The sequence below is a fragment of the Neodiprion pinetum genome, chromosome 2, assembly GCF_021155775.2.
Source record: "Neodiprion pinetum isolate iyNeoPine1 chromosome 2, iyNeoPine1.2, whole genome shotgun sequence".
Classification (NCBI taxonomy): domain Eukaryota; kingdom Metazoa; phylum Arthropoda; class Insecta; order Hymenoptera; family Diprionidae; genus Neodiprion; species Neodiprion pinetum.
Genome location: NC_060233.1, coordinates 1,861,321 through 1,871,588, shown reverse-complemented (window position 1 = coordinate 1,871,588; position 10,268 = coordinate 1,861,321). Strand labels below are relative to the sequence as shown.

The 10,268-nt window shown below is 43.6% G+C and overlaps 1 protein-coding gene across 1 annotated transcript; it reads left to right on the top strand.

Moving 5' to 3' along the window:
- The first annotated feature begins 1,116 nt into the window (after window positions 1-1,116).
- Window positions 1,117-7,622, top strand: croc (forkhead box protein crocodile). The gene is made up of 2 exons (XM_046613290.2): window positions 1,117-3,562; window positions 3,716-7,622. Exons 1-2 carry the CDS (start codon window positions 2,187-2,189, stop codon window positions 3,840-3,842), a joined length of 1,503 nt encoding a protein of 500 aa, XP_046469246.1. The 5' UTR covers window positions 1,117-2,186; the 3' UTR covers window positions 3,843-7,622.
- The last annotated feature ends 2,646 nt before the right edge of the window (window positions 7,623-10,268 follow it).

Sequence of the window (10,268 nt, the reverse complement as noted above, 5' to 3'; positions counted from 1 at the left end):
TTTCGGCGAATCTTTTATGCGCCGAATGAGACCCCAAGATCGAGGTGTCTCTAGAGTGTTTTCACAAGCCGGGAGTCGAACCCTTGGAAAAACAGACGTTAAATTGAATCCCTCGCGAGGGAATAAGATCTGAGAGGAGAGATGAGGGAGTTGGAAGAGGTAGGGAGCTGGGAGAGACCTCCACCTCTCTCAGCTCCCCAGCTTCCACCCACCTCGAAGAGACTTGACGTAGCTATAAACACTAATACTTACTTTCGTTTTAGGATTAAACGTAGCATTTTATAGGTATTACTTTAAAATCAAACCCTGCAAAGATGCAATTGCGGTATGTTGGTCTGCGATGCATGCAGTTGAGTCGTAAGGTCCACCGTCATCATCGTCATCAGCGTCATGTACAAGGTGTCAAAATCCACCTCATTCAAACGGTGTCGATACCAAAATTTCGCAACGTGAGTTAAAAAACTACGTAGAAAGAGACACCCGGTAGACGAAGTAGAAGGTGAAGCTCGTTAATCCCATAAAATCAATATTGTGCCTCGCGAAACTGGCTCTCATCGTCAGCGAATGTCGAAACGGTTGGTTATCCCTCTCGTTCTCTCTCAACGTACCGTCTTTTGCCACTCCCGTATGGCCTGTGATTTCGTTCCACAAGACCCAGTCGACGGAGAGCCTGGGTCCCTCCGGCAGGGGATCAGGGCTGACAAGTATGAGAAAGACAGAGAGAGAGATAGAAGGCAGAGAGAGACAAGGAGAGTCGGAAACGGGGTGAGGCCTCGGGGGGTAACCCAAGGCATGTCGATCGATCCAGGTCGACCATGATTGGCCGATCCTGAAGAGGCGGAGTCTCGTTCGGAGCCAATGACAGCCGTAGCAGGGTAGCGTTTCGGAGTCGTCGACTTTCCTTGGGTCCCCGAAGTGGCCGTTTCCCGTCTCCGTGTCGCCCCCACCTTGTTAGCCTCGACGATTCGAGTCCCGCCCTGATCGCTGGTTCCGCCCCGTCGGGGGAGTAACTCGGGCTAATTTTCAGATCTGGAGGGAAGGAAGCGAAACGAAACGAAACGAAGCGAGGGCGGCGGGCGTTCATCGTCGAGGCACCGCGCGGCCGAGTCCGCAGTGTGTTTTTACTCGGGACTGAGTAAACGACGGGCTGTTGTGTATCATAATACCGAAACCGGCTGGTGCACGATACTCGGTGCGCGATTCAGGCCCCGATCCAGACTCCTACGCTCCTGTTCTCAGTTTCCCCGATTTTACCGTCTGGCGTCACGTTTTAACCGAGGAAAAAATTTTTACGACACCCCTGTTCGCCCTGAGCCCCATTCGCCCGATTAGGCATCCGCCACGTGACCGCAAGGTCCGGGACGCTGTTTCGTGACGTAACGAGTAAAACGAGTGCATAACACGCATCGTACATGGTGAAGTTTATTAAACGCGTGTACAAGTGCACAGTGAGATGTGGCCGTGTGCTGTGACAATAGAGGTCATTTTTATTAAAACTCGTGGATATCTGTAAACGAGGTTCAATGAAACGTAAGGTTCTCTCGTCGCGTTGATAGTATAACGATTATCTGTGGACGCCAATTACCGTCAACGGTGCATGGCTTGTTGTGCGGAGGCCTTAACAAAGTGTGAAACATCTCCATCGGGGCGGGAACGAATAAGCAGGGTATCGGTTCTACACATACATCGTCGTGTCGCGACGAAGAACGCGGAAGAGTACACCACACACGGCTGCATCGGTGCAACGGTGACGGACACCGATAACGCGAGTGCAGGTGCGAATTTAAAAGTGCGAGTAAACCGACGTGGTACGTCGAGTGGTGCATCAACCGCTGCAGTTGCCTGGTAGAGTCAGTGCGCGCGCGCGCGCGTCATCGAGCGATACTCTCGATCCTGAAAAGCAGTTCCCTAGATCGTTCGCTATCGAGCGAGTCGATCAGAGCGAAGCGACCGGTCGTAAGCCACCGCTGGAATCAGTGATCCGGATCGATTTTGACGCGGAACAAGGGCAGATAATTATTAAGGATTTCTCGAAACGGTTGTGTGGAAGATAAAATAAGTGGAGGGATGTTCTGACCGCGTGAACCTCCAGGGTCGCGGGAATACCGGACGGAACCCAGGGTTCGATAAGCGCGGGAAGAACGACGGACGAACGGAGTTGGGGCTTTTGTCCCGAAGGATCGAAGATGCACACGTTGTTCGGCGAGCAGAACGCCTACTATAGGCACGCCGGTGTTCCCGTCGGTATGGGAACGCCGTCGTATCCGGGAGTGGCGACGGCGCCCGGGTACTACGAGCAGTACAGGTACGGCACCTACGCGACTAGCTATCCGGGAATAGCCCAGCAGCACATCCATCATCCGAGTAAAGACATGGTGAAGCCACCGTACTCTTACATCGCCCTGATAGCGATGGCGATCCAAAACGCGCCGGACAAGAAGATCACCCTGAACGGAATATACCAGTTCATAATGGAGCGGTTTCCATACTACCGAGAGAACAAGCAGGGCTGGCAAAACTCGATACGACACAATCTCAGTTTGAACGAGTGTTTCGTCAAGGTTCCACGGGACGACAAGAAGCCCGGTAAGGGTAGCTACTGGTCCCTCGATCCGGACAGCTACAACATGTTCGACAACGGTTCGTACCTCCGTCGTAGACGGAGGTTCAAGAAGAAGGACGCCCTCAAGGAGAAGGAGGAGGCCCTGAAGCGTCAAGGACTCGCACCGACGGGATCCAGCGCTGGGGAAAAGCAGCGTGCCGAAGACCAACAGCAACAGCAGCACCACGCTTCTCACCTAGGCGGAAAGTCGGATCCAACGAGCAAGCAGAACAAGGGTCAACTCCAGGGTAGCGTCGAGTGCAAACCCAAGCGTGAACCAAGTTCCGACCTGACGTCGTCCCACTGCGGTATGCAGGCGGCAAAGTACGCGCACAGTCCGATCCAGCAGGACCAAGTGAAGACTGGATCCGTCGCGGCAGCGGCGAGTGTCATCCAGTCAGCCCTTGGGCATCAGGTCCCACTGCACCAGGGATCGCCGCACCTTCAGGCCCCGCACCACGCGCACCAAGCGCCCCACCAGGCCCCGCATCACGGACACCAGGAGGTGGCCGGGATGACGGACGCGAACGGAATGCAAGGTCTGGACCCGAGCTCCTTCGGGGTTGAGGCTCTGACGGGGTCACGTGATTCCGGTCACCCCGGATCCGTGGGTTCGAGCTCCGTCCACCTCCAGAGTCGCGAACTCCAAGCGGCGAGGGAACACTCGGTTCAATCCGGTACCAGCACCGCAATGATGCCACCCAGTTCCCGGGAGTCCCTGATGGCCAGCTACGGGCATCCGACGTCTAGGTCGAACGGTTCACCCCCCGGCACGATGTACACACCTTACTGCACGACCGCGGCGGCTGGATACATCATGGACCACGTTGACTACAACCCGTCGGCCAGCGGTGTCCGCACCCATCCAACGAGCCACTCGCAATGGTACCAAGAAGCTTCGAGTCCAGACACCGCGGGTATATACCAGGATACTCAGTCGCCGAGCTGTCAACTTTACAGGTACGTTTCGAAGCCATGGTTCTAGTCGATCGATCGGCGATATTGCCCGCAGTCTTTGAACTGCGTAGACGCAAACACATAGACACACACACTCTGCTCTGTAACCTGCATCGATCGTCACGTTATCATCATCTCTCGTCGGCCTCGTTCCAGGTCGAGTCCCCCAACGCCGTTGTCCTCTGGTGCCGCACCCTCGCCACCGCTCTACCACAGGTACTATCAGGACTGCAACGCGGTTAGTACGAGCGGCAACCTACCGATCACACTCCACAAGTACTGAGGCTACCGATGCTCAAGGTCGCCGGAAGACGATCTCGAGCGTTACGACAACCTAGACTTGTACAACGGGGGTAGTAGTAACATGGTTCGCTGCAGGGTGAAACGCGAGTTCGGCGACGCCGTTGAGGAGTGGAATTGAGACCTCCAGCTTTCGCTCAACCGACGATGGCCAGGATAATGAGGGTGCGGAAACGGAAACACGCGAGGTCGTGATCCAAAGGCGATTTATCGCGTTGTGAATATTTGGAGATGAAAAATAATTATGATAATGATGAGAGAAAAAAAAAAATAAATAAAAACCAGTGATAATATAACGTAAGTATATATATTTGTATATATACATATGCATATATATGTATATATATTATAATAAAGCGCGTGCGTTATATATACGTATAAGTTGTGTGTATAAAAATTACGAATAAATCTATAGTATACGTCTATATTGTAAAATGATATGATTTATGCATATTTGTTTACAGTGTACACACGATTAGGTACATACATATATATACATATATATTTATATACACTGCCGGTCAAAAGTTTGGGTACACCAGTAGAAATTTCTTGCAGTACTAAAAGTTAGATAGCGGACTCACAAATAAATATAATCAAACGTTCCGAGCGGCGTTTTAAAGAGGACAAATTTACCTTCATTTCGCACTTTTAGAAAATTCTCTAAAATTTTTCTTGACCCCGGTACGTATTTTTTGACATGGCCGTTTTCGGTTATTTTTTAGCGTTAAAAAGCAAATGCGAAAGCTTAATGTTTATTCTTTTTAATGCATTGTCATAAATCTGATAGTTATCGAGACACAATAACTCAACTGACGATGATTCTCCAAGTTCCAGCCGAAAACGTTGCCCCTCCACTCATCAAAGTCCCGCACCAAAATTATCAATTTTTTTTTTATGAATTCTGAAAAAATTCAAACTACTCCAGCGTGAACCTGTGCAAATGTTTACCTTCTCGACATTTTCTTTGAAACCCCCTAGTTATTGAATTACAGCTTTTTTCTTCAAACCTGTCTTTTTTAGCACAAAATGTGGCGAATACTGGGGCGAAAAAAAATCTTACGAAACTTTCTACAAAAAGATAATATCGGTTTTGATATCCTTTTCAAGTTTATCGTACAAAAAAACCGATAAAAATTTTTTCCATAATATGCGGGATTAATTTCCAGCGGCTAAAGAATGTCCGAAAAACGGTCATTTTCAAAAATACGTACCGGGATCAAGAAAAATTGTAGAGAATTTTCGAAAAGAACAAAATGAAGTTAAATTTGTCCTCTTTAAAACGCCGCTCGGAACGTTTAATTATCTTTATTTTTGAGTCAGCTATCCAACTTTTAGTGCGGCAAGAAATTTCTTTCGACTGAGTACCCAAATTTTTGGCCGGCAGGGTATAGAAATATATGTATACATACATATGCGTGTAATACAATGCACATAAATAACATATATAGGTAGACACATGAGTATGTGTACGTGTAAAATAGGAAAGGTTATTATAATACTATAGAGCATACGTATATTTATGCGTGAACCGCGTGGTCGACAAAGAGAAAAGTGCGTGTGTCGGATATAAAGATGATCGTGAGTGAGTGGAAAAGAAATTTGAGCGTTTGCTTTTGGTTTTTACAATTATGGAGAGAACTCGTTTTCAGGGTGATTTATGAGCGCGCGTGTTTGCCGCAAGGGTGGAATTCTACTTTTACCGTTACATATGGCACATAATGGTCAAATGAATATGTATAAACGGGTTTCTTCCGTTCACGATAAGACGTACGAATACCAATATATATTGCGGTATTGCGAGGGGACGGGGAGGGACGAGGAGGAGGAAGACGGAGGGGGGTTGGTGTCGATTAGAATGCAAAAGAATAGGAAGGAAAAAATAACATGACATGATACTCGATACACAAGGAGAGATAAAAAATATTATTCTCATTTGGAAAAACAATGACTGACCTAACCCAATGGGAAGCTAAATTTAACAAGATTCCAAACAACTGTGCAAATATTGTTTGTCTAAATATTCACGTCTCGATATTTGCCGATTGTCTGACTCAAGGTACACTCGGAAAATAACAGCTGTTCTTGTTGACACGCTTCGCGGCGGAAAGTCGGAAAGCAGGAAGGAAGGAAGGAAAGAAAGAATAAAATAAATAAGTTGTATAAAAGGAAGCTGCGTGTTAAAAGAGAGAAAGGAAGGATAAGCGAAAGAGTCAAAGTCAAAATTCAACGAAAAGATAACCCAATAATCAAGGAGCGCGCTTACTTAACTAACGTCACGATTCATATAATATAGATTTATAAATATATATGGGGCGTTCCACGCCAATTCAGTAAGCGGTTGACAATAACATTTTTTTATTTCACCAAGGATTTTTCCTACAATAGTATACGACCCCTGAAAAGTTTTTTTTTTTAAATGTTTCAATTTTTTTAATCACTCGTATTTACCCTATGATTTCTTAAACCCATCTCAAAGACACGTAAATTGATTTTTATGAAACAAGAAAGAAGAAAAATTTGGTTTTCGAAATGACAAATTTTTACGCAAAGTTCAGAGTGGGACCTCGTTTTTTCAATTTTTGTCTTTTAAATAACGTTTTTTATTCATAATTGTTTTTCCTAATTTCATGCCTGTTCAAAATCTGTGATAAAATTTTGAAAAAAAAACCCTGAGTGCTTTTCTTAGAACTGAAGAAACAATTTAAAAAATCAGTAATCAAATCGGAGATGCGGTATGTATTATAATAGACTTTTAACAGGTATGAAAATAGAGAAACCGATTAAAAAAATAGAAAGAAATCAGGTCCCGCTCTGAATCTTGTATGAAAATGTTTCATGTCGGAAGCCAAATGTTTTTTCTTCGTGTTTGATAAAAATCAATTTGGTTGCTTTTGAGATGGGCTTAAAAAATCATGGGGTAAAGACGAGTGATTAGAAACATTTGAACATTTTTTTAAACAGCTTTTCAGGGGTCGCATTGACGTAGCAAAAAATCCTTGGTGAATTTAAAAAATGTCATGGTTAACCGTTTACCGATTTGGTGTGAAATACCCCATATATTGAAATTATCCATTTATATATATGAATATATATATATTTTGGTATAACGTGTAACCTGCACTTGCTATTGCACATTCTGCAGGTTCTTCGCGAATATCTGATTTCACAGGAAATGTATACAGACATATTCCGACAGTGTATAATAATCTGCACGCGCCCGATAACGTTAATACATAGTGTAAAATCGTCAACATCACACACGCACCACACCGTACTCATACTTACATTTTAATAATGATATTATTAATAACAATATGTAAATATATCGAAGAACACCCACCACATTATTATAAACAAGATGAAATTTTAGATTGTATAGATATTATACACATTATACGATATCCGATATAAGCTACATACTATATATAGAAGTCTATATATAGTGATTCATCTGCTATGTACCTATGCAAGATTATGTGAATAATTATACGAGTAAAGCGAATGTTAATATTAGACATGTGTAATATATGCCATGCGAAAGGACCATCGATTGATTGGTTAGCATACACGCAACTATATATATATATATATGTGTGTGTGTGTGTGTGTGTGTGTGTGTGTACGTATAAGTATGCCATAAGTCATACTGTATATTAATAAAGTTATTGACTCGGTATATTAAAGTTGAAATAAAAGTGAGAGAGAGAAAAAGAGAGAGAAAAAAAAGAAAAAATAACGGAGAACTAAAGAAATGAAGAGAAGTGGAAATATTTCACAACGAACGGTTATATATTAATTATTACGTTCGAAGGTATATATTTGCCCAGTTGATGAAATTCAAGTTTGAATTCCCGTCAATTGTCCGGATGATTGTAAATGTATGTATATTTTCTCCCGAGTCTTTGAACGTCATATTGGTGCATTTATCGTAAAACCGTCATTCCCGAATTCGAGGTTTGAGTCTTTAGTATATTACGTTATTATAAGTTAGTAAAATTAAAGGTATATATATATATATATATATATATACATACATATATATATAATATATATATATATTATTGTATGCCTATAGCTGCTGCAGTCGTATGAATGCGAAAAATAATATAGGGTTGAGACATAAATATTTATTATTATAGTATATAGGTATACGTATTGAAATATTATAAATATGTTATTTACCATGCGTATATATATATACACATATATACATATGTATATATGTATGTATGTATAGTATAAATATGTAAATATGTAATCACACGGTCATACACGCATGGAATGAAAGATAAAAAGTTGTGTGTGTGTGTGTGAGAGAGAGAGAGAGAGAGAGAGAGAGAGAGAGAGAGAGAGAGAGAGAGAGAGAGAGAGAGAGAGAGAGAGAGAGAGAGAGAGAGACAGTTAGGACGGATGGACGACACGTGTACAACGTACGATATATAGATAGATAAATAGATAAATAGATATAGCTCGGGGGAAATCCACATGCAACGAGCTGTGAAATGTTGGGATTATAATGAGACATAATTGGCGAGATATCGTAAATAAATATTATATGATAAATGTATACCGGTGATCAGCGTTCCTCATTCATTGACAACTTCCAGCCCTAAATCCTCTGTAAGTCGAATTCAATTTTCTTTTCTAGGATAAAAAAAGTCACAGAATAAATTGTCTCGAATAATAAAATAAAGTTCTGTTTCAGTTTCCATTGTACGAGTAAAGTTGAAAATTAAATTTAACCATTGATATTCTAACGGTTTTGATATTAAGGGTGGGGGGTACACAGTTTGAACGGTCTAAAATTATTCCTATTGTTAGGACTTTTTTTTACCCCCTCTCTTAACCTCTTATAGCTTGAACGGAGCATCGTTCATCTTCCGATACGATGAGTTCCGGTTGCAGAATACAGCTGGTTTGTCAATCGGGAACGGGAAATGCCTGGGATAGAGAGGAAGGCGTTACTGGCGTGGTGCAAGCTAGGCAGGCAAGGGAAGCATAGACGATAGAGAGGAGTATTTACGAGTTGAAGTGATAAGTTAGAGCCATAGTTTAAACAAGATGGCACCTATATCACTTGCGGTGAAAATTTACGAGCAAACACGAAAAGATACATCGGCTATACTTCCGTTGATCTCAACCAGGCCGCCTCCGCCAGTTAAAGTGAGGAGTCTGACTGAATGGTCAAATATCGCCGCTGCAACGACGAGCCGGAATTCAGGGCCACGAATTGGTTCCTCACGGAATGCCAAAACTTAACGTGGAATGGCCATGGGACGACGAGTTACGACATTACGAGACACTACCAAGTTACACGAGGCGTCATTTTCCGAGATCCTGCTGTTTATTATCCCTGCCAAGTTTCGCGAAAGATGGATCATCGTCCGACGGTTTACCGCACGAGCCACTGCTTGGAACCTTTTACTCGGAATTCCAAAATCGTCGGAAACCCCGCAGAGAAACGTCCTGGAAACTTGCGGATCCGATTGAAGTCTGCACGTTGCTTTGATATCTCCAACTGACTGCATGGTTCGCATGTGATATACTTCCGCATGATATCATTCAACGATTACTTTTGAAGATTTGATTCAGGTGTAAGATATCAAAAGCTGCTGCCTCATTAATCACTGACCATGAAGAAAAAAACTCTGGTACCCGTGGACAGAAGAATCCCATCGAAATAAGTGTACATCATTTCTTAACAGGGTTTTCCAAATTCCTTGAAACACTGGCTACGATTTGTATACGACTCGTTCGGGCTAGTTGCAAACTCTCAGTTATAATTTCAAAATTCCTCGCGTCTTACAAACATAACGAAACTGATCTATAGGTAATCGTTTCAGCAACTGTCGCAAACCCTGTGTTGTGTACAGAGGGGAATAATTTTGCCGTAGGCGGTATTCAGGGTAGTATAAACCATATACCGTTCGGTTATTCTTCAGGAAAGGATAGAAAGAGCACGTGCTTCGGATAAGCGGGATTAAAATGTTTCAAAAAGACAATCCCGGGCAGCTTTACCCCCGGATGAACGATTCCATTCGCCCTCGTCTACCGAATCGAAAGGCCTGAGGCAAAGTGCCAGAGTTGGTATGCGAGTAACCTACACAAAACTATAATCGGGTACAGGATGAACGGATACGACCGACCACCAACCCTTATTACCGCAATTCGTAAAACCGCGATCGAGCTCCGGGGCACAATGCAACAGTCCAAATGTCCGTGGTGCAGGTCGGTATGGGGGTGCAGTATGGTATACAACGTATAGTATCCGTGTCCGCATACGGACTACTAACCACGTTTGTATGATACTAACGTGCCTAGCGTACGTGGTGCAGTGGCGTTGAATGTTTGTTTTAACAAGCCAAGGCTTGGGCTTTTTTCTAAATTGATCGTACGTACGTTTACG

Coding starts and splice junctions, on each gene's coding strand:
- croc (XM_046613290.2), top strand. CDS start 2,187: ATGCACACGTTGTTCGGCGAGCAGAACGCCTACTATAGGCACGCCGGT. Junction 3,563..3,715: donor CCGAGCTGTCAACTTTACAG/GTACGTTTCGAA, acceptor GCCTCGTTCCAG/GTCGAGTCCCCCAACGCCGT.